Source organism: Triticum dicoccoides, chromosome 5B (assembly GCF_002162155.2).
Source record: "Triticum dicoccoides isolate Atlit2015 ecotype Zavitan chromosome 5B, WEW_v2.0, whole genome shotgun sequence".
Taxonomy (NCBI): Eukaryota; Viridiplantae; Streptophyta; class Magnoliopsida; order Poales; family Poaceae; genus Triticum; species Triticum dicoccoides.
This window is the reverse complement of record NC_041389.1, coordinates 99,325,700-99,348,547: the sequence shown is the minus strand read 5'-3', so window position 1 is coordinate 99,348,547 and position 22,848 is coordinate 99,325,700. Positions and strand designations below refer to the sequence as shown.

Genomic DNA, 22,848 nt, shown 5'->3' with positions numbered 1-22,848 from the left:
GGGGAGCCTCCACCGCCGGCCTGTGAGTGAGTGCGGGACCGCCGGCCTGTGAGTGAGTGCGGGTCGGAGGAGGAACGCTAGGGCCGAAAGGAAGTCTACGCTTGGTGCCCGTCAAGCCCATGGGCTCAAACTGATGGGGTTTCGTGGTTAGTCAGTCTTTTTCTTTTTTGAACTTGTGGTTAGTCAGTCTTAGCCCAATGAAATCGGCCGTGGCTGGCCATTTACTCTGCTTAGGCACATCAAGGTCCCCTCCAAACTTAAAGTGTTCTTGTGGAGGTTATGCCATGAATCGATCCCAACAGCAGGGGTTTTACATCACAGGAATATGGCAACATCAAGTGTGTGCGCTTTCTGTTTGGCGCAAGATGACTGGAAACATGCATTAATAGACTGTGTGATGGCTAGAAGTGTGTGGTCACTTTGTTCAGAGGAAACATTGGAGACAATGCTTGACAACTTGTCACTTGATGCAAAAAACTGGATCTTCACTATGCATGATCTGCTATCACATAGGGAATTCACACGGATGGTGGTGACATTATGGGCGGTATGGCGAGCGAGAAGACGAGCTATACATGAAGAAATATTTGACAGTCCTTTATCAACTAACTCGTTCATAAACCGCTACTTGAGGGACTTGAAGTTGTCGGACAGGAGAGATAGGGAGCATCGACGCAACCTCGTATTGTCAGACAAACAGCTTGGTTACCTCCGCCTGATGGATATGTGAAGATGAATGTGGATGCGGCAGTGAACAGGGAAGGAGGGTATGGTGCAGCAGGGGTGGTGTGCAGAGACCACGAAGGTAGATTCTTGGGGGCCTCGGCTCTGAAAGTAAAATTCATAACGGAAGCAAGCACAATGGAAGCGATCGCTGTACAGGAGGCTCAAGCATTGGCTGAGGATCTTTATGTTAATATGGTCCACATTGCATCGGATTGTAAAAGGGTGGTTGATGATGTCCAGAAGAACGTGGGTGCTGGATATGGAGCTATAGTGCATGAGATTATACATCGGACGGATTCTTTTTTGTCATGCAAAGTAGTCCATGAGTATAGGAGCTCGAACTTCGAGGCTCACAATCTCGCTAAATTTACTTTGTCATTAGGATATGGTCGTCATGTATGGCTGGGCCAACCAGGCGATCTGAGTTTTCTTCCAGTAAACATTATGAACAATGAATAAAGCATGCGAGGTTGTCTCAAAAAAAGAAATTTACTCTGCTTAGGAAACACTTCCGTTCACATGACGGATCTCTCTGCGCGCGCCGATTGCCTTCGTGACCGTCGGATCTCCATAGCCCATGTCTGCTATTCAGATGTTGTTGCAATCTTCTTCTACCGCAACAACGTCTTTATTACAAGATCTGAGATCCCACAACGGCGACTTGTGGATGCTAGCCACCAAATGTGTTCCAGCCGCCGTCAGCGAGCAAGCTCTCTCCTTCTCACTCACCTTGGTCATCAGTTCTCACCTATCTCCTCCTCCTTCCTCCCTCGGTCATCGGCCTACCTTCTCCCTTCCTCCCTCTCCTCGGTCGTCTGTCACCTCCACCACCATGATGTCGCCGTGGAGCGCCCAAGCTCGGAATGCCACTGCCAACCTCCTCTGTGCCGTCCCCGACCATCATTGGCTGCCTCTGCCATCGCGGCCATCCCGGTGTTGCATTTTTCTGAAACGTCACTGATGTTACAGAGGCATGAGTTTGTGAACTCACGTGATTGTAACATCATTAGTGTTTCTAAATATAGTCTATGCTGTGATGCTTGATGTTTCTGAACAAAGCTTGTTGCATGATCGGATGGCTCGCCACTTGGTCGATCTTTTCTTTATTGCTTTTCCCCCCTCAAAAGATAAGTTTTAACAATGGCCGACGGTTTACTCGGTGCACCTATGTTTGCATCATCCGCGAGGATACTACGGGAGCCGGTGGTGGGCCGGACTAGTAGAGACGTGGGTCATCAAGCTGACGTCACTCAAATTAGGTTTCCCCTTTTTTTACATATAATTCATAAACATAAATTTACTTAAGAAAATTAGATCTGTGAATTTGAAAAAATGTTAATGTAGTATAGAAAATTTGTTTAGCGCAGTTTTAAAAAATGTGATAGCTTTCAAAAATATGTTCGTGATAATGAAAAAGGGTTTCCGCACTTTAAAACAATGCATGCAAAACTTTTAGCAATGTGTATACAATGTAAAAAAAATGTTTATTTCCATTTAAAAAATTAGGTGAAAATTTAAAGAAATGTTGACGTGTTTCAAAAAGTGTCGATGGAACTTAAAAAATTCTTTATACAATGTAAGAAAATGTGCACGCAGAATAGAAAAAGATTTATTTCCATTAACAGAAATGTATGCGCCATTTTTAGGAAATATTGATGTGTTCCAAAAAATCTCCATGATTTTTCTAAAAATATTTGTATAATAGGTCAATATAACGTGCATCCACCTTCACTTACCTCAAAGCTTGCTTTCACACGACGGGAACGTGGTGCGGTATTATTATTGTATTCTTTATTTCAATTTTTGCTATTTTCATTGCTATAAGATTTCGCAGGAACACACAAGGTGTTTATCTACTCAACAAAACATTAATCGATGTCTGCTCCGTCTCTCGGAGGTGTTCATAGGGACAAGATGTGCGTGCGTGCGTTCATAGAGGTGAGTGTATGCTTCGCTCGTGGGTTCATAGAAACGTCGTCAATCTTCAATGTTCTAGCGATTGCTGACCAACCTGGGTGGTCATCCTCGTGGTCATCACTACTTGACTTGCCAAGCTATCCAAGTGTAGTGTAGCCAAAAAAAACCACAAGGACATGGACTTATACTGCCACGCAGGCAAATCTGAGGTTCTTCCATGCATTTTCTTGCGTGTTTGGTTGGCTAGGACCTTTTGGAGTTCTAGATCTTGTCACGTCAAGAAATCAATCCATGGACGTGTCGTCGCAGGCAGGCAATTTAGAAGCGGGGAGGGAGGAAGAAAGAGATGAAGTAAACGAGCACGCGTGAAACAGAGTCACAAGGGAGGTCAGAGAAGCAGGTTGTTAATTCACAAAAGAACGGGAGAGCAGGTAGTAGATTTGGCAGATAAACTGACCCCTGAGGTAAGCAAAAGGAGCCCAAGCCAATTACTCCCTCCAAATGGAAGCAAATCAAGACTTGTTCCGTTATCACCAAGATGACCATGCACAATGTTTCTTTTTTCCTTCTCCAATCATGTACACAATATGTACCTGAGAGCGTCAGATTCTTAATTAACCCTAAAAGTCTAACGTCAGATGTATATTAAGATCCATAGTCTTTGCTCTGACATAACAAATGTGACTAGTAAACTCGATACGTTAGTGTGCAAACATTCCACGTCGCAAGTATTCTAGGCGTACACCTCACCTAAACAAGAAAGAAAAGAAAAGAAAACCTTACTTTGGTGGCAGGTAACCTTCAACCTTTGAATCACTGTCAAGTCAACCTTGGACCCCCTCTTTCTGCATGCTCCAATTCCCTGTGCCTTTTCCAAGACTACTTTCACCCTCTCGCATGCATGATGTAACCTTCTCCGCAAGCCCTTTTTCAAGTTCAGCAGTTTATCTAAAGCAACAGTAGAGAACCATTCAGTGATTCAGATCAGATCAAATCCCTTGGTTCAAAAGGCACTGCATGGTTTTGCTTCAGGTCCAACCAACACGCAACACATGCATACATGCCATGCCCGGGCAGATGGGTTGGGTTTGGTGAACTTACCACAAAGCAAAGATGTCGATGTGTCTGTGTGTACATCTACATCTACTGCTACCTAGTATTTTGGTTCACTTGTGTACATCTCAGCCAGAGCCCTTCTGTGATGAGTTGCACCAACTCTGTCTTTGCACATAACATAAGTAACCAAAGGTGGCGCCTCCCCTGAAGCAAAGGAATGACAGGGTGAGTGAAATGCAAACACGGACATGTGACCGAAGAAGACATCAATGGACCAACTGAAGCAGTGAGTAACAGGGTACGCAGGTAGGTTTTGGAAGAGAACTCATGATGAAACTTGTGCAGGGTCATGAATAATAATAATTGTCCTTTGCATTCATGCATGCGACGTGTTCCAAACATATGTGAAAGGGACCGGGTCCGCCTGCCTGCAGGAACTTGTCAAGCATGCATCGTCTCTTGCTTCCTCACCTGCCAATTGCCAACGCTACTATATAAGTCCATTTGTTTGTTGCCTAGGTTGGAACTTTCATTTCGCCTCTTGAGAGTCCCCCTTGGTCACAGCCCTCTGCACCTTGTTTGTACATATATATGCCCACGGCTACGCGTGTGTTTGCATATACTGCTTCGTGATATCGCTCGATACGTACTCAAGATTTTTGGCTTCAAGATGGGAGGTTTTGCTTGTGCTCATGCAGAGAAGAGGCATCGCCTGGATAGAACTTTGTGAGTTGCTGCTCTGCTCTCTACCCTGCCTCTGCAAACTTAACTGCTATCTCTTTGCTTCTTTAGAGTTTTCTTCTTCTTACGCATCAATGATACCACGGTTCAATGCTATGCATTCCATTCAAATCAAACTGTTTTTGATCTGCTTCTCCAAGTCTTGCTTCTCTCCTTTTTTCTTGTTATTCTCTTCTGGGATCAGTTATTACATGGCAGGTTTTATCAGCACAAACACCCTGCTCATCCTATTCTCACAAGTCATGCAGCTTTAGGTGATTTTTGGTTCGGGTTTCAAGTTTACATGCAGTTTTGACATATGTTGTGCAACATAGATTATGAAGTTATCAGTAAAGTAAAAACAGTTTTATTTCACAGCAAGTAGGAACAAGTAACTTTCAGAGATGGTAACATTTTTGCACAATAAATAAATAAGGGTAACGTGTACATCTAACCAAAAACCATATCTCCAAAGTTGGCGTCTAATAGCCAGATTTCTAGGTCACCTAGCTGAACTACTAGTAACATAGATTACATCAGAGTCACCGAATCACGTAAGGAGTTACTTCATGGTTTGCTCATCTGCTCTGACCTAGCAAGCCAATCAGAGGTGCCATGCGAAGAAAAAGTCACAGTTAACACTGCTCCAGCTCTGAAGAATTGTTCCATTCTCCGTGCATGCATGCCAATTGCCAAGCAAAAGGAAGAATAGCCGGCCTACTAAACTTGTTTCAAAAAAAAAAAAAAAGAATAGCCGGCCTCTGAAAACAGCAACAGCAGGACAAGCAAAAGGGACACATGACAACGCCGTCAACACGGCAGGAGATTGATGGAGTCAAGGATACATAGCGAAAGCTACCGCGATATACTCCCTCCGTTCCTAAATATTTCTCTTTATAGAGATTCAAATGAACTACCACATACGGATGTATATAGACATATTTTAGAGTGTACATTCATTCATTTTGCTTCGTATGTAGTCATTTGTTGAAAACTCTAGAAAGACAAATATTTAGGAACGGAGAGAGTATAAGTCTTTGTAGGGATTTCATTAGGTGGACTACATACGGAGCAAAATGAATGAATCTAAACTTAAAATGCATTTATATACATCCGTATGTGATTTATAGTGGAATCTCTACAAAGACTTACATTTAGAAACGGAGGGAGTATATAGCAATTAAATAGGTCAGCGATAACGACGAGAAATGCGACGCGTGCTGGATGTAAAACCTGGACTGTCAGGAGTATGGTACTAACTGTCCCTGATGACCAGTAGTTGATGGAGTAGGTGAAGAACTGAAGATTGCATACGTGACTTTCAGGTCATCAAACTGGAGATATCAGGCAGAAATCGAGCATTGTCGGATAATTGCCACTGGTAAAAAATTAAAGTGATATTGACATCTCAGTAAAAACACCAACTACATGGTTAGTTGTTGTTCAATTGGAGGGGAACTTTTGGTCTATGGGGACATATGCACCCTATATGATTTTTTTTAGTAATTCAACAAAAAGTCGAAAATTCCTGAAAATATTTTTGAAATAAACTTGACCTTCTATGGTACTCGTGAGAAAAAAAATCCAGGAAAAAATATCCCTTTGACTTCTTTTCAAAAAAGACAAATTTTTGTCTAAAATAGTGTGAATAGTGACGTATAATAGCAAATAAATTTTGTCTTTTTTGCTGTGAGGTCAACTTTGTTTTTTTTTTCATCGAGATTTATATACTAGTGCAAAAGTAAGTCAAGTGTTTTGTCAAAATAGTTTTTACCTATTTTGAGTTTTTATTAAAATATTAAAAAATCCCCATATAGGGTGCATATACAACCAGGAACCAAAGTGTATTTCCCTTGTTCAACTTCGCTATATACTGAAAATATAGCGAAAGCAACCGCGATAGCAACTAAATAAGTCAGCGATGATGACGAGAAATGTAAGACCTGGACCAGTATGGTACTAAACTGTCCCTGATGACCAGTAGTTGATAGAGTAGGTGAAGAACTGAAGATTGTGCGAATGTGACTTTCAGGTCATGAAACTGGAAATAACAGTCAAAAATCGGTCGCGGGTACCGGTAAAATAATACTCCCTCCGTTTTTAAATATTTGTCTTTTTAGAGATTTCAAATGAACTACTACATACAGATGTATGTAGACATATTTTAGAGTGTAGATTTGCTCATTTTACTCCGTATGTAGTCACTTATTGAAATCTCTAGAAAGACAAATATTTAGGAACGGAAGAAGTAATAAATAAAGGACATTGTCATCTCAGTAAAAACACCAGGGTTAATTGTTGTTCAACTTCTTACACCTTATAAGTTTGTTGAGTCTTTGATGAAAACTCAAGTGCTCATGTGTGTGTGACTATGTCTGTTAATAATTTCAGGAACGGTCCTAGCAAGAAGGGCTACGTGGGAAGCTGTTGCGCCAAGTACAAGCCGTTCAGCTTCAGCGCCCTGTTACCTCCTCAAGGTTTGGGGGGCAAGATCCTCTACGTGAAGCTTGTCCTCCTCGTTCTCATGTGCGGCTCCTTCATGGGCCTCCTCCACTCGCCGTCGATCCACCATGGCGGCGACCAACGCAGCACACAGTGAGTGAGCAAAACATTTCAGATAATCCCCATCTTGGTGATCGATCGGTGGCAAGTGCATGCACACGGATTCCTTAATTCTTCTCGCCTGTCAGGTCGCCGGAAATGTCAAAGGTGGTGCGGACGTCTGACGCCGACGAGCCGGACTCGGGTTACACGTCGGACTTGAGGGTCGACTGGTCGAGCGTCTCCATGGCGGTGCAACGGGTCGCTCGAGAAGGAGATGGTGGATTGCGTGTGGGGATCCTGAATTTCGACGGGGATGAGATGGGCCAATGGAGGACGCTGCTGCCGGCGGCCTCCGAGGTGCACCTGGACCGCGTCGCAAGCAACGTCACCTGGGCGCACCTGTACCCGGAGTGGATCGACGAGGAGGAGCTGTACCACGCGCCGGTGTGCCCGGACCTGCCGGAGCCGTCGTCGGCCCCCGAGGGAGGGTACGACGTCGTTGCGGTGAAGCTCCCGTGCAGTGGCGCGGCGGGCTGGTCCAAGGACGTGCCGCGGTTGCACCTGCAGCTTGCCGCCGCGCGGCTCGCCGCGGGCCGGTCGGAGGAGCGTGGCCGGCGGGCGGCGGCGCACGTGATCGTCGTCAGCCGGTGCTTCCCGGCCCCGAACCTGTTCAGCTGCAAGCACGAGGTCATGCGTGACGGCGACGTGTGGCTGTACAGACCCGACATGGGCGAGCTCCGGCAGAAGCTCGCCCTCCCCGTCGGATCCTGCAGGCTCGCCATGCCGCTCAGAGCACTCGGTACGAAAGCGACCCGCGCCAACACATGTCTTTGTCACCACAAATTGGTGTTGCATGCCATGAATTAACGTGTGTGACTGATCGAACACGAACAGGGGAGGCGTACGTGTCTGCGGCGCCGCGGCGACAGGCGTACGCGACGATCCTGCACTCGGAGCAGCTGTACGCGTGCGGCGCCATGGTGGCGGCACAGAGCATCCGGATGGCGGGGTCGGACCGGGACATGGTGGCCCTGGTGGACGAGACCATCAGCGAGCGGCACCGGCGCGCGCTGGAGGCGGCCGGGTGGAAGGTGCGGACGATCCGGCGGATCCGGAACCCGCGCGCGTCGCGGGACGCCTACAACGAGTGGAACTACAGCAAGTTCTGGCTGTGGACGCTGACGGAGTACGACCGGGTGGTGTTCCTGGACGCCGACCTGCTGGTGCAGCGCCCCATGGAGCCGCTCTTCGTCATGCCGGAGGTGAGCGCCACGGGGAACCACGGCACGGTCTTCAACTCGGGCGTCATGGTGGTGGAGCCCTGCAACTGCACCTTCCGGCTGCTCATGGACCACATCGCCGACATCGAGTCCTACAACGGCGGCGACCAGGGGTACCTCAACGAGGTCTTCTCCTGGTGGCACCGCCTGCCGTCGCGCGCCAACTACATGAAGCACTTCTGGGAGGGCGACACCGCGGAGCGCGCCGCCGCCAAGCGCCGCGTCCTCGCCGCCGACCCGCCCGCCGTCCTTGCCGTGCACTTCGTCGGGATGAAGCCCTGGTTCTGCTTCAGGGACTACGACTGCAACTGGAACGCGCCCGAGCTCAGGCAGTTCGCCAGCGACGAGGCGCACGCGAGGTGGTGGACGGCGCACGACGCCATGCCGCCGCGCCTCCAGGGCTTCTGCCTCCTCGACGAGAGGCAGAAGGCGCTGCTGCGGTGGGACGTTGTAGAGGCCGGGAAGGCCAACTTCTCCGACGGGCACTGGAGGGACAGGATCGTTGATCCTCGCAAGAGCATCTGCGCCGGCGCCGGCGTGGAGGGGTGCCGCAGGAGGGAGATCGAGGGCAGGCGGGTGGAAGGGAACAGGGTCACCACGTCCTACGCCAAGCTCATCGACAACTTCTGACTTTCCTTCCCATAGCACAGGGGCCCATCTCGCCCGTTGCTTGCTGATCGAACGGTGTAGATGAGATGTTCAAGGTTTTCTTTTCTAGAGTTTCTTCCTTTTTCTGACTTTTGAAGGCTGGAGCTGCCGAGCAACGCTACATTCACGGGGGCTTTACGGCCGTTTTACGGGGCTAAGCAGACGTGGGTTGCGCTAATTGGACGTTAGGCGACGCGGGCCCATCCTGAAAATTAGGGGGGGTGAGATTAGTGAGGGGAAAAAGGAAAATCCGTTGATTAAGTAAAAAATAGCCGGTGAGTGTAGCATTTTTGGGAGCTGCCCACTTCATTAATATAGAGAATAGAAAAGGAGTAAGACATATTTACAACGCAAAAAAAATGAGAAACTACCTGTGGTCTTTGGTTGGCCCAATTAAGGTCCGGTGTATCTTCTGGCCTGTTAAAGGCCCATTGTACACTTGGACTCATTTCAGTCCGATGTTTATTTCGGCCTGTTAGCATCCCCTCATGGAATTGGTTGTTTTCTACCCGGTATGTCTTTCGCCCGGTTAGCAGCCGGTCCATTTTCACCCCGGTGTATCTTTTGGCCTGTTAACAGCCCGTGCTACACTTGGACCCATTTCTGGTCCGATGTAACTTTCAACCTATTAACGGCCCATGGTCTCGATGGCAAAATTTTAACCCGACCTAACTTTCAGCATGTTAAAGTACTATCCAACTACATAGCGTTTTCGCCCGTGAAGTCCAATGTTTGCCGCATGAGCAAAACACATACATTATGGTGACCGAATATGAACCATAGCCGCGTGTTCATGACCTCAAATTGAGTTTCCCAAAATATAGTGTCCAAAGTGATCATACCATCTAAATAGAGTGGACACCAAAAAAGTAATCTAAAAATAGAATGTATTTTACTGGCAGATGTAACAAGAAAGCATGATTCAAGCAGGTGTGCTTCGGTGTTGAACCTGAAGAGATATAAGGATTGCTTCAAAACAAAATGAGTAAGCCAAAAAAAACACCTCGCTCCCAAACCATATATATACATCTTTAAAAAAGGCACACCGCAGCACAGGTACATGTTGTTTGCCAAGAAAGCTACAGTTGTTAATTTAGGATAGGTTCAATGAATAAGTGCAATATAAGCCCAGCGGTTTACAAGGTGGCACTAGTAGTAGCTAATACAGAAGATGGACTTAGTACACGGTAGCAAAAGCAGCCCTTCATTCGCACACTGGATTGCACGTTTCCAGATGCTGCCAATTTGCAACCAAGATCATCGTCACCGTCTGGACGCTCCATGGTGTGTACCATGATAAGCCCGTCTTTTTCAGATAACATATCAAGCAGAGCCCGGACACATGGATTGGTGACATGACGGCGATGCCCAGCAGCGCATGCCACCATTTCTCAGCAACAATGGCCAACACGAGCATGAAGCCAATGTAGAACACTAGATACAGCACGAAGCAAATGTTCTGCAAAACAGTAATAATCAAATGCAAAATGTCAGGTACTCCCAGCCATGAAGAGGGTGGCATACAGCTTTGCACCTAACAGACAGATGAATATGTAGTATTCAGTTGCCAAATAAAATTGAGCACACCTCCAAGACAGCTCACATAGCCTATCCCAATTCTAACTTGGACAAAACTTCCCGAGTTTATCCAACTCAAATAACTAAATACAGTCGGTGATGAGAAAGCATTATTACAAGGGTAAAACTGTTGTAATGCATTTCTTCCAAGGCTTCAAGGTTTTTAGTTTCTTTTCATAAATACAGGCATGAACCATCATGTTAAAGAAATTATAACTTCCTTAAGGCATAAAAAGTGTGAGTGTTCGAGAAAGGCATAAACAATGTGTTACTCAAAGAAGATTAGTACTCCTAGCTACAGACACCTTTTATAGCCCCTTTCTGCTCCCTTTTCTGTGCACTCTGCCGTTTCTCTCCCTCTCTTCTCCGTTCGCCCTGCCGGCAGGAGAAGAAAGGGGGAGGGGGCAGATCCTCCAATTATATCTGTTTATCCATCTAGCTGAGTCCTTTATGTCTCCTAACTAGCTCTCATGGCGCGCACACAAGCGTGTGCCACAATGCCTAATCTAATCTTTGTACATAAATATCTTCTACTCTACCTTGTAAGTATGGGTTGTAATCTGTTCATGGGGCCTCCTAGTCCCACTTGGAAGTAATACGAAGCAGGAGCTTTTCACCCAAAAAACAGATGTGTTACTCAAACACACGCCCAGCTATTCGGCCCTCCAAAACATAGAGCTGGCCCTTTTGGCTAGAGTGCTACTAACTTGCCTTTCCGAGGGATGGAGAGCACCAGACTAGCTTCCTTTTGGTTTTGGCTTCTCTCTCTGGCAGCAAGGAGTCAGCGATTGCTGCGCTCACTGTTGGCTGTCTAGGTTGTCTATAGCGGCACAACAAACCTAGTGTAGCTAGGCAATGGTGTATGTGGCTTTTGCATGTGCTTCCTTATTAACCGTGTTTTGTGATGTTTTTGGGGCTGCCTTTCCTCATTAACTGGATAACTCTTTTCTTACTGGAATTGCAGGAATCATGCCCTCAAGCAGGGTTCGTTCAAAAGAATCAACTCTCGTAGGTGACAAGACTTTTGCTCTTTCTTGTTTTTCTTTTTAACTTAACACATGGAATTGAACACGAGAAGGGTACTTACAAGGGAGATCTTAATTAAATTGGCCCGCATAGAGTGCTCGGGGCCCATCTCTGCCGCACCCTTGGTGTTGGTCACATTGGCGATGCTCTGAACTGAAATCATGTCAAGACTGTTCTTGAGATCTACTCGGTTGGAACTGATGACCATCAAAAACTAAGATTGGAAGAGGAGAGGTTATTTAACAACATCACAGTTATAACAATAAATATTTTTATGAAAAACAATGGTGTTGAAAGTGGCACCTTTGGATGGTTGGAAAGACAAACCCAGATCTTGATGCAAATGCAAATAAGTACAATGGTCACCGAAGCCACGAGAATTCTTGATTCTTGAAACGTCGTCATCATGGTCACGCCCCCAAGCACATAGATATATATAAACTGAGATAAAACAAGTAAGGCTCCAATATCCATACTGCAGCCACCTTGCTCAACCACCCTAATGATGCGGCGTGTGATCAACAAAATTGGTAGAATCGAGAATGGAAGTCCCAGAAATGCAGCCTTCAGTACGATGTTTACAGAAGTTTCTGCCCGCGTGAGGACGCAAGCGGCACTGTATACATTGAGAACTGTGATTGGTGTGACTGATACATCTGAAACTGCCTTTAGAAACGACAGTAATGCCTGTGTAATGGAATGGATTGTAAGTTTATCAAATTACCCAATCAAACAAAGATGAGATATTGAGAATTAACGAAAGTACAAAACGACATATTTTACCGGTCCGGTCAACGGAAATGGCTTCTGATTTTCATCATTTTCCATAGGAGGCCAGGCCTGCAAGGAAGCGTTTGGCCTTTAATCATCCAGGAACGAAACAAGAATAATGCAAAACGTGGAAATATTTCCCAGTAGTAATATGTCAGTACATAATTCGTGCTTATGCTAAGAGATAGAGTGCCATACACAAGACAAAACAAACATTAGAAAATTGATTAAAATAAAAACAGAGACGCAGTGGTTATCAATGGGAAGAATGACTAGGAAACATAGTGAACGTAGATCGGTTTCATCTCTGAATTATTAAACAAGAGAAATAACACTAGTGTTTTCTCTGATCCAGAACACACCCACACACAAAAACCCTAATCCAAGAGTCCTATCTAGAGCGCATCCGCGAATACGGCACCAAAATCCGCTAGGGTTCCAACCAGAGGCAGGGAGTGAGAGAAGGGAGAGCAAGCATTCTGACCTCAGTCGCCTCAGGGACAGCGGAAGTCTCCATCGCTAGTGGTGGCGGAGGCGGAGGCGGAGACGAGTGGGGAAACGGCGAAGCCGAGGGTTTGGGGAACGTCGCTCGTGACTCCGTTTCCGCGACCTGCTCGGTGGAATTTTTTTTTTCGGCAATGCTCGGTGGAAAGTGGAAAGCAGGCATGTGGGCCGGCCCGTTCGGCCGATTCTTCCATTTCGTTTTTTGAACCCGCTTGACGCGCCTCGCCACATTCTTGCTCGAGCGGCCCTAACAAGAAAAACCTCCCTTGCTCGAGCCGGGTTTTCAAATAATTTGTGAACGAGACTCAAAAAAAAATTGTGAACTACCCCTCCAAAATAATTGTGAACTAAAAAATGTTCATGAATTCAAAAAGTATTCATAAATGCTTTTTGCTTCACCATGAAGCACAACTATGCTTCGGCATGAAGCACAACTGTGCTTTTCACTTTCGAAGAGCACAATTCTACTTTTTCACACAGCGTGCTTCACGCAAGAGAAATTTTTTTATGAAAAACTAAAACCAAGCACAAGTCAAAAACCCCAAAAAATCAAAAACACATGCAGAATAAAAAAACATCTACCCATCTGGTGTGCTCACGACACGCCATGGCGGTTGGGCGGAGCACATGGCAATGCGGAAGCGCTCCTTTTTTCTAGGTACTGGAAATTGACTGCTTGAGCCACCCCCCCCCCCAACCAAAGGGTTTTGGGATGTTTTTTTTTATTGTTTTGCTTATGCCTTTTTTTTCTTTATCAGTCTCTTTTTTCAATTTTTGAATTTTGCAAATGTTCTTTTTGAATTGGTGAGTATTTTCTAAAATTTCGAACATTTTCCAAACTCGTGATTTTTTTTCTTCATTTAGTAAAGAATTACTGAATTCACAAAAAAATTATTGAATAACTGAATTTTGTAAAATTCGTGAATATTTTTTGAATTTTCTAATATTTTTATGTTTTGAATATTTTTTGCACAATTTCTATAATCTTGAACATTCTTTTAATCTATGAACATTATTTTACTTCGCAAACATTTGTTTTCAAATTCATGATCGTTTTGTGAGAAATCGTAAAAAAAATTCAAATTTGTGAACACTTCTTAAGGTCGTAAACTTTTCTCAAATTCACAAACATTTTTTTCCAAATCAACATTCGCTAACATTAATTCGCAAACATTCGTCATTTTTTAATTTGCAAAAAATCAATATTGCTAACATTAGTTTTTTAAACGATTTTTGTTGTTTTTGTGATAACACTTTTTTTTTTGAAAAACAGCTCATGCAAGGTTGTGCCCAGGAGTGGTTGAAACAACGACATGCAAGAATCGGTAGAATTGGCCTGGCCCACATAACAGGGGCGGCTGCGCGTTGGTTTCCACTTTCCACCGCGCAGGTCGAGGAATAGGAGCTTTCATGCTGGAGGACTCGCCACCAACGTTCCCAAACCCTCGTTTCGCCGTTTGAACAGTTCACCCAATTTCTTCATGACATGCGTGATTGGAAAACTCACATGCAATTGCAAAATGATTTGGTTGAGCATATGTGGGCTCATGTTGGCAACCAATAGATGTATCTTCTTTATTCGGCTTGCAAAGCTATGTGAGACATTTTTACTTTTATTCGGCTTGTAAAACTATGCTATTTTATTCGGTTGAAACTATGTTATTTATTTGGTTCTAGACTATATGTTTGAATGCAAAAGTTGTGTGTGAAACAATGCAAAAAATGAACTATTTGTTGAAATAGGGCGGTCAGCCGGCCACGCCGGCACATATAGGTCGGCGCGTTGGGCACACTGCCGACCCAAATCTAAAACAAGCGGACGCCGGGCGGGCGGCCGACCCAAACAGACGAAAAATGGACAAAGCGCGCGCGCCTGTTGGGTCACCCCGTTGGAGTTGCTCTTACCACCTTCTCATGTGATGTTCTCTACTACAAGTCAATATTCTAGGATTAGAAGGATCTTTCTCTTATTATATGTACCTTGCTCCTTCCATGTTTGATTTTTTGTCAAGCATACATCTGCTTTGGGAATACATCTAGGCTTCATGGTTTGAATGTCCACTAGAAGAGCAGCTTGCTATGCAGACTGTTTTTTCTATCTTGTAGTATATATGTGTCCAAATGCAACTAGCATGATTCTGTATGATATGTCTCATAGGGAGCATGAATTTTTTTGGGTAGACACCAATTCTTCGGTGTGCTCAGGCGCTCAGCCCCTAGCAGCTCAGCTCACTTGCCCGCCAACTTTTTGGCGAGATGGGGGTGGCGCCGTGGCGGAATTGTCCGCCAATTTGGCATGCCCGCGATTTGACCGGGCTAGAACAGGCATCATCCAAACAACCCCTACATTGCCCCTCGATCTTAGTCCCCAAAACAGAATATGTTAGCACTTGATTCTTGCTGTTGACGTTGTGATTGGCCATTTTACCTGACAAATTCCTGAAATTGCGAAACCCGGTAGGAAATAACCATAGATACTAATTCTTACTTTGCAAAATCGGAGGGAAAAAAATATGCATGTCGTTCATGGAACTGATGCATAGAAAAGGAATCAAAAGATTTCCGGAGGCAGGCATCAGCGCAAGCCATTGAAGACATCTGCAACGGCACGACTCATATCATCACAGGTCTAACAAAAGCCACAACACAACCAGAGCAGCTGCGAGAACCAGATCACTGCAACGAGCAATTGATTTCTCCTACTCGATCACCACTTGAAGAGTCCACAAAAGAACACGCGAGTTAAAATCAACAATTTTTCATCATCGATTAGCTGAGACAAGCCCTCGAGTAACATGTGCACACTCAGCTGGGACTAACTGGGAATCCACTTAGATTTAATAAAATTTCAGTCAACTCAACTGAGCTTACATTGAAGAAAATTTCAGTGGAGTAGGTGCAACAAGCGCTGAAATACTCCTCTCTCTCGGTTCTGAAATCACAGCCAACGCAGACGAATCAGGATGAACATTCACACGGTACGGCCACACAACTAGTTTGTACTGGTACACAAGCTACTCCCAGTTCATCTATTCAACGACAAATTAAGGAGGATGCAACTAGGCTGGAACCTAGACAGTTAGTCTAGCAGAACGAACCTGCCATCGACCTTTGTGAACACGTGGACAATCATTGTCGCCTTACTCACGCCCTTCATCAGCTCGAAGACGCAGACGTGGCCCTTGCACAGCTTGTTGTCTCGGACGAACTTGGTCCAGGAACTGTAGCTGAAACCCTGTTCTTTCGGGTGGTAGTAGTATCTCGCACACCACGTCTCACTCCGGTTGGGCCTCAGGAGCAGGATGTCATGCGACCTCTCCACGAGATGCTTAGCTGCAAACTTCCCGGGGAAGGTCTGCATATATAGTACAGAACATAAGCTATTAGTACAGAAAGCTTTGTCGCAGATGGTTCAGGAAGTCTATCAAAGATTGTTATCTAAACCATCTAGGTATTCCAGTCTGTGATTAGTCGAACAACTGAACTGACCAGCAAGTTGTTCTTGATTCTAACTTGATTCTTCCCCAGGATGGTGACGTATACCACATTGCCCTGTTGGATCAACGCTGACCTGAATATCTCCTCTAGCTCCTCGCCGGTCAGGCCCTTGGCATACTTTGAGTAGTAGTAGTTGGACTTGGACTCAGCATGTTTATGGTCACTCTCAGCTTCCTTGATCGCCTTGCCCTTAACAGGATAATCGCACTTGTTTTGAGATTCGGGCTCTTTCCCTGTAAAAAAACAAACAAACGGGCATTCCAAAATGATCCGGTACAGAGACACTAGCTCAGTATTGATTCCATGCTGTCTCAGGTTTATGCGTTAGCTGGCTATTAAAGAAAAGAACTCTATTTCTAAGCTGACTTATACATTCTTATCTCTAAGTTGGCGATCCTGAGCGTTGATTTTTCAAGTCGTATGTGCAGGTATAAAATGTGTCCCATACTCACCTTGTAGGTGATGGCCTCCTTCAAGAGAATGAACAACCATTGTCATTTCACCAGCGCTTTTTGATACTTCGAATACACAAACATCACTTTCCCGCAACTCATTGTGGAGAGCGAAGCTTGACCAGCCAGCAGAAAGCATGCCTGAACCATCAGTGGTAACCTTCAAATTGTCTAACCATATGTTGCTCTTACGAGGATGGCAGAGTGTGATGAATTGGTCTTCATGTGGAAGGTATTTGGCAGCATAATCCTTGCAGATGACCTGTTAGAGATAAATGAATCATCTGGCTTTCAGATTATCGAAGATTATAATTTAAGGAGAGCTACTATAATTTTTAAAATTCCAACAAAATTTTAGACAAGAGAATCTGATCCTGAGCATTAAAAAACAAATTTTGCAGGAGTCTCACTGAATTTGTAGAGGATACTCCATACGTACCAGAGGTCCAGACATACTTGTCTTGTTCATGGCTGTGATGTAAAATGGAATTACAGGCCTAACTTTCTTCACGAGTGCGTCGATTTGTGCCTTCTGCGCTGTAGTCAGATTGCACCCCATTGCTAGGACAAAACAAGGCTCGGTAGTTTCTGGAGGGCCGCCTGCATTCATGGTGTCGTCTGGAGATGTTACACCTTCAGCTGCACAACGCCGATCATCAAGACACCAGTGAGTAATTACAGAATACTCCCTCCGTTTCAAAATATAAGTCTTTCTAGGGATTTCAATACAAACTACATACGGATGTATATAGACATATTTTAGAGTGTAGATTCACTCATTTTGTTCCGTATATAATCCGTAGTGGAATATCTAAAAAGACTTATATTTAGGAACAGAGAGGGTAGATACCAAAGGAAATGTGCACGCAACCCTTCAATTCTTTACCTGATCCCGGTGAAGGAGAGTCCAGAGGAGTCATCTTTTTAGTTTTCCTAGGGTTGTTATCACGAGATCCGCCGTCTCGACGCTTTGTTTCCTTCTGGAATAACTGATCATGAGATATACCATTTTCTTGTACATTAGGAGCGGGGTTCATGACAATGCGGAATAATTGTTTCTCACAACCACTTGGGTCAAATATTAGGACTTTAAAGTGAGAGTTTCCAGTGTAACTGAACACCAGCAAGTCATGCTCTTTTAGTTCACAAGCACTGGCAAATGCTGCCCATCCAGATCTAAGGGTTATCTTGTTCAGATCATTGGTAACCTGAATGTTGTATACATTTCCATCAGGAGCTTCTAGCTTCATAACTTTAGGGATCCTGCCTCTGAAATTGTTCACAAATTTCTCTGGTATGTTCTGCAAACAAACAACAAAGCAATCAGCAAGTTACATATTTCTGATCAAGAAGACATTTCATCAGGACGGGCGGAAAGGCATTGATCATCCAGGGTCTTACCATTTCGTGACGGAAATCGCCAACCATGAGCCTCAAGAAATGTTTCTGCCTATCATCCATGTGATGCCAATAGAAATGCACATCGCAGTGCTCGCACCTTCGGTGGGACTCACCGTTGCTTGATCCACCATTCTGGTATCGTCTTCCGCTCAGCAGCGATCGATCAAGACGTGTGTCTTTTTCTTGGGCATTAGGACCGCACTTCATGAGAACGTGGAACACTTCCTTCTCACAGCAACTTCCAAAATCAAATATCAGAACTTTGAAGTGAGAATTCCCAATGTACCTGAAGACCAGGAAGTAGCCCGCTTTTAGTTCGTAAAAGCTGACAAATACCCCCCATCCAGACGCGAGAACTATCTTGTTTAGATCCTTGATAGCCTGAACATCGTATATGTTTCCATCAGGTGCTTCTAGCTTGATAACTTCAGAAATCTGACCTTTAAAATTCTGCACAAACTTCTGTGGAATGGCCTGCAGGAACAAGAAAACAACAAAATTATCATTCTGAAACAGGATAGCATTCCATCTGAAGGAGAGAAAGGGTATCGATGCACCAGGGCTTGCCATTTTTTCTTGGAAATTGCCAACCATGCACTTGAAGAAGTACTTCTGGGTATCATCCATATGACACCAATAGTAATGTGCATCGCAGCCCTCACATCTTTGAAAGGATTTGCTGCTGATGCTGTGACCACTCCTGTTACCTTGCTCATGGTCTTGATCCGGCGCCATGACAAATGTAATTAAAATTCTGGGGAGTCAAGGGAACAAGATACATCAGCTTAAAATATGAAGATGTAGTAGTGTGTGTTATTATGAGCAGTCTGTTCCAACCTCACATGGATGCATATATTTGATGTCAGATAAATCAAAGAAAGGTGTCCAATACTGGAGCAAGTTTTTTCAGGACACACAAAAAGTAAAGTATGCACTTCAGTCGATCTATAGATTTAGCAAGTTTATGATCTACTAGTAGAAAGACAAGAAGCCTCTCTTATCTTTGCAAACAGCCAGTACTTCTTTCAGAGTAAAATAGGAAGATGTAGTAATATGTGTTAGTATCATTAGTATGTTCAACTTCACATGGATGCACATATTTCATGCCTAATAAATGACAGAAAAATGTCTAAACTAGAGCCGTTTTTATTTCAGAACAAATAGAACACAAGGTATGCACTTTAGGTTCCTGTGTGCCATCATAAACATGATCTTAAGCTGCAGCAAGTCTATGCTCTAAGGATGTAGAGAGTAGAAAGACCAGAAGGCTCTTACCTTTGCCAAGAGCCAGTACTTCTGCAGAGAAGCAGCCACAATGCCAAGGATGCCCAAGCCCAGAGCAAAAGGGCATACATATATGCAGATACACACCACACCAGCTGATACTAGTAGTGCCATCATATCTACGGTTGAAAAAGGAGTCTCGTTTAAAAAATTGTTCAGAGAGATGCAGATGAAATCATGACATGATTCCAATCGAGAACTTTTGGAATCTGAGCAGAAGGAATCTAATGACATCTGCTAGAATCATTTTTCGTACTTTTAGCAATGCCAAGGAGTAAAGACCCAGTGAGTGTTGGAGTACAAGTTAGATTCTGTCAGTATCTTGTGGTGCAGTGCAGGGCAGCCGAGCCTCCATAGCAAAAACGACAACAGGGATCAAAACACGGATGTTACAAGAAATTCTACATTGTAGCTTCAGTGCCAAATGCCAATGTTTCAATATTAGATTAATAAGCTCAAAATGTACATCATCTATCACTCCAAAGAACAGAACAACAAATAACAAACAGAGCAGAAACTTGACCTGGATTGAACCCTATATTGTTTACAGTGTCGAATCGAGTGAACACAGCAGGGCACCACTTATCTGCTGAAGCAGAGCAAGCCCAGTCTAATCAGAAAGAATCTTTCAGGGATGCTCTCGTTCCTAAAAAAGATAAGATCCGCCCGCCGCCTCCTGCCGCTGCCAGCGCCGGTATCGGCCTCGGATAACCCAGCGCCAGCGTGACCTGGGGCCCTTCGGCTTCGGTGCGGCGCCGCCTCGATGACGGCGCCCCCGCTGGTACATGGAAGGCGGGAGCCGGCCTGTTCCGGCCGCCGCAGCGGCGGTAAAGGCTGGCGGGCTGCTCCAGGGCCCTGTATAGGTACGGTTGGCTCGTATGCGTACTGTAGACCAGGTGCTCACGGAGTTTTCCAACTTTTTCCTGCGTTTTGTGAGGTGGACACGATTCTAAGACCATCTCCAACCGCGTCCCCAGAGCAGCCTTTCCAGTGCGTTTTACAGCTCAGTCGCGCCCCATGAGCCCAATTTTCGCCAACCTGGACCGAAATCAGCGCCGGCGGATCTAGGCCGAACCCGGCGCGCTGGGGGCGCCCGGGAGCGCCGGGCGAGTGGTTTTGGCGCGAAGCAACCGCGAGCCCGCCGAATCAGCGAGACGGGCGCTTCATCGCACTCATCACCTCGGTTCCCGCGGGAATCAATTTCAAGGCTGTCGCGCTGCCGCCGCCGGTCAGCCTTGCCATTGATTCCTCACGGGCGGCGTGGCGTCGCCTCCCCTCCCGCCACGCGTACATACGGGCGCGGCTATATAAGCCGGCGCCCTCCCTTGCCGCCGAGCCCTCTCCCTCTCCCTCTGCCGTGCACCGCCGCCGCCGAGCCCTCCCTCTCCCTCTCCTGTGCGCCGCCTCCGAGCCCTCCCTCCCCCAATGGCCGAACGCTTCCCTGGCGACGAGGCGGCAGCCAACGGCTTCGGCCGCCGCTCGCTCCGCGAACAGAAGTCGTGGCTCCTGTTCGAGGCCAACATCCCGGCGCCGCCGGACATGCGCGCCGGGCCGTCCGGGTTGAGGCTCAACAACGGGGAAGTGCCCGTTCCTCCGTTGCCCGACGCCGCGGCGCGGACCGCCTACTTCGCCGACGAGGTCGAGCTCATGCGCACCTCTCTCACCGATGAGCAGCGCACCCTCCCCCAATACGTCGCCGACAACCACTCGGCATGGGCGGCGTACTTCGAGCGCCGTCAGGAGCAGAGGCTGGCATCCACCAACGGGGCGCCGGTGGTGGGCGGCAGACAGAAAGTGAGGGTCGCCGCGTTTGGTGGGGCGTCCCCGGTCGCACGCTCGGCGGCGTGTTGGCGCACCTTGAGGGCGGCAACGAGCCGCCACTGACATACCCTCCCCCGGCTGCCCCGGCCCCGGCCCGTCGCCGACGCGCCGGGCAATGGCTGCCCAGGAGGTTCGTCTCTTCATCGTCTTCCTCCTCCTCGTCGCGATCTTCTTCCCACTCCTCTAGCTCTCCGGCGCCGCTCGGCGTCAAGACCGAGCCCGCGGCGGAGACGCCGCTCGGCCGACGCACTTGCAGCGCCGGCGTCGTCATCAATGAAGGCGACCGGCGCGCCCCCTCGTCGGCTCCTCCGCGGTTCGTCAAGCCGAAGACGGAGCCCGGGCTCGCAACGGTGAAAACGGAGCCGGGGCTCCCCGCCGTGAAGACGAAGCCCGGTGAGGTGGCGCTCGACGACGATGCGGCCCTGAAATGGGCATGCAAGTACTTCCTCAGGATGGAGAGGGAGCGCCAGGTCACCGCACTGCGGTGCTTCGAGCAGCGCCGCCGGGCCGCGAAGAAGGAGGAGGAGTCATCCTCGACGACAGTGACGACGACGCGCCGCCGGCAGCTGTCCGTCATGGCGACGCCGGGCAGGGATGCAGCCGGGACGGCCGCGTCAAGGAGGAGAAGGTCGACGGCGGCGACGACGACGACTACTCCGCGTTTAGCGATTTCTTTTTTAGTTATATTTGTTATGTAAACGTGTCGCGAACATGTAATATATGCCAAAGTTTGCCGAAATTTAGCCGTGTTTAACCGAACTTTGCCGAATGTTTTTTTTTTTGAAAAAATTAGACGCGACTAGGGACGGCCCTGGGACGGCGATTGGGAGGCAACTCGCCCCCAGGCCATATTTTTGCGCCGGCTCGCCCCCAGGCGGCTATTTTAGGCGCCCCCTGGGGGGCCAACGACTAGAGATGCTCTAAGATGGCGACTGCAGGCGCCGGTGCGCCGGCCGAAAATTCGGCCGGTCCACGCGCAGCCGTCGGATGCAATCTCCAGCAATCGTTGGATCTGAGTCAACGCATCTTTCCTCCTTCAGGTATCCTTTCCATACGAAAAATAACAAAGGAACCATGGCTACCGTTCTCGCTCTCGGCCGCTGCGCGCTTGCCCTCGGCCGCTGCGCGCTCGCCCTCGGCCGCAGTGTGCTCGCCGGCTACCCCGAGCTTGCCGTCACCATGGAGGAAGACCCCTTGCTGGTTGCAAACGCCTGGCTATTTTCGTCGCAGCAAATTTCGTTGTCCGTTGTAGCAAACGCCGATGATGGTTGTAGCAAAAATAGAGCAGACCCTCAGTTGCAGCTCGTGGCACCATGAACGTCGGCCGCACCATACCGGTTGCAGCATCAATGGTAGGCGACGACATGCTCGCAGCCAAAAAGCCGGTGGTAGCAATTTCTGGAGCGGGTTCCAGCAAAAGGCCAAATCCAATGAAAGCATTTTGGGCGTCTCCTTCCAGCAAAATCATAAAGGTGATGGTAGTAAATTTCGGCGCTCGTTCCAGCAAACTCAGAGAAGGTTGCAGCCAAAAAAACATCACCGCTGTCGATCAACACCGCCGTGCATGCCTGTAGCAAAAAGATTTACCAGTGATAGCAAAACAGGCTACGGTTATAGCAAAA

The 22,848-nt window shown here is 46.9% G+C and overlaps 3 protein-coding genes across 3 annotated transcripts; 1 reads left to right on the top strand and 2 right to left on the bottom strand.

The window, feature by feature from the left end:
• Positions 1 to 4,245: 4,245 nt before the first annotated feature.
• LOC119307593 (UDP-glucuronate:xylan alpha-glucuronosyltransferase 1-like) lies at positions 4,246 to 8,980 on the top strand. The gene is made up of 4 exons (XM_037583671.1): positions 4,246 to 4,425; positions 6,811 to 7,014; positions 7,110 to 7,762; positions 7,858 to 8,980. Exons 1-4 carry the CDS (start codon positions 4,370 to 4,372, stop codon positions 8,871 to 8,873), a joined length of 1,929 nt encoding a protein of 642 aa, XP_037439568.1. The 5' UTR covers positions 4,246 to 4,369; the 3' UTR covers positions 8,874 to 8,980.
• Positions 8,981 to 9,877: 897 nt separating this feature from the next.
• On the bottom strand, positions 9,878 to 12,887 carry LOC119307592. Its single transcript, XM_037583669.1, has 5 exons — positions 12,751 to 12,887; positions 12,279 to 12,335; positions 11,799 to 12,182; positions 11,557 to 11,709; positions 9,878 to 10,350 (listed from the first exon to the last, which is right to left on the bottom strand). Exons 1-5 carry the CDS (start codon positions 12,781 to 12,783, stop codon positions 10,096 to 10,098), a joined length of 882 nt encoding a protein of 293 aa, XP_037439566.1. The 5' UTR covers positions 12,784 to 12,887; the 3' UTR covers positions 9,878 to 10,095.
• A 2,669-nt stretch (positions 12,888 to 15,556) lies between these two features.
• LOC119307591 (B3 domain-containing protein LOC_Os12g40080-like) lies at positions 15,557 to 20,287 on the bottom strand. The gene is made up of 10 exons (XM_037583668.1): positions 19,662 to 20,287; positions 19,397 to 19,524; positions 18,689 to 18,875; positions 18,122 to 18,595; positions 17,607 to 18,021; positions 17,160 to 17,359; positions 16,721 to 16,982; positions 16,260 to 16,501; positions 15,869 to 16,125; positions 15,557 to 15,702 (listed from the first exon to the last, which is right to left on the bottom strand). Exons 2-10 carry the CDS (start codon positions 19,474 to 19,476, stop codon positions 15,576 to 15,578), a joined length of 2,244 nt encoding a protein of 747 aa, XP_037439565.1. The 5' UTR covers positions 19,477 to 19,524; positions 19,662 to 20,287; the 3' UTR covers positions 15,557 to 15,575.
• Between the last annotated feature and the right edge of the window lie 2,561 nt (positions 20,288 to 22,848).

What these genes read in the sequence shown, in the direction of transcription:
- LOC119307592 (XM_037583669.1), bottom strand. Translation starts at nt 12,783, where the DNA reads ATGGAGACTTCCGCTGTCCCTGAGGCGACTGAG. An exon ending in CTGTCCCTGAGGCGACTGAG is followed by an intron (nt 12,336 to 12,750) that starts GTCAGAATGCTT and finishes GCTTCCTTGCAG; the next exon opens with GCCTGGCCTCCTATGGAAAA. An exon ending in GTCTTTCCAACCATCCAAAG is followed by an intron (nt 11,710 to 11,798) that starts GTGCCACTTTCA and finishes TTCCAATCTTAG; the next exon opens with TTTTTGATGGTCATCAGTTC.
- LOC119307593 (XM_037583671.1), top strand. Translation starts at nt 4,370, where the DNA reads ATGGGAGGTTTTGCTTGTGCTCATGCAGAGAAGAGGCATCGCCTGGAT. An exon ending in CATCGCCTGGATAGAACTTT is followed by an intron (nt 4,426 to 6,810) that starts GTGAGTTGCTGC and finishes TAATAATTTCAG; the next exon opens with GAACGGTCCTAGCAAGAAGG. An exon ending in GGCGACCAACGCAGCACACA is followed by an intron (nt 7,015 to 7,109) that starts GTGAGTGAGCAA and finishes CTCGCCTGTCAG; the next exon opens with GTCGCCGGAAATGTCAAAGG.
- LOC119307591 (XM_037583668.1), bottom strand. Translation starts at nt 19,476, where the DNA reads ATGTATGCCCTTTTGCTCTGGGCTTGGGCATCCTTGGCATTGTGGCTG. An exon ending in GCGATTTCCGTCACGAAATG is followed by an intron (nt 18,022 to 18,121) that starts GTAAGACCCTGG and finishes GTTTGTTTGCAG; the next exon opens with AACATACCAGAGAAATTTGT. An exon ending in CAAGTATGTCTGGACCTCTG is followed by an intron (nt 16,983 to 17,159) that starts GTACGTATGGAG and finishes TATCTCTAACAG; the next exon opens with GTCATCTGCAAGGATTATGC.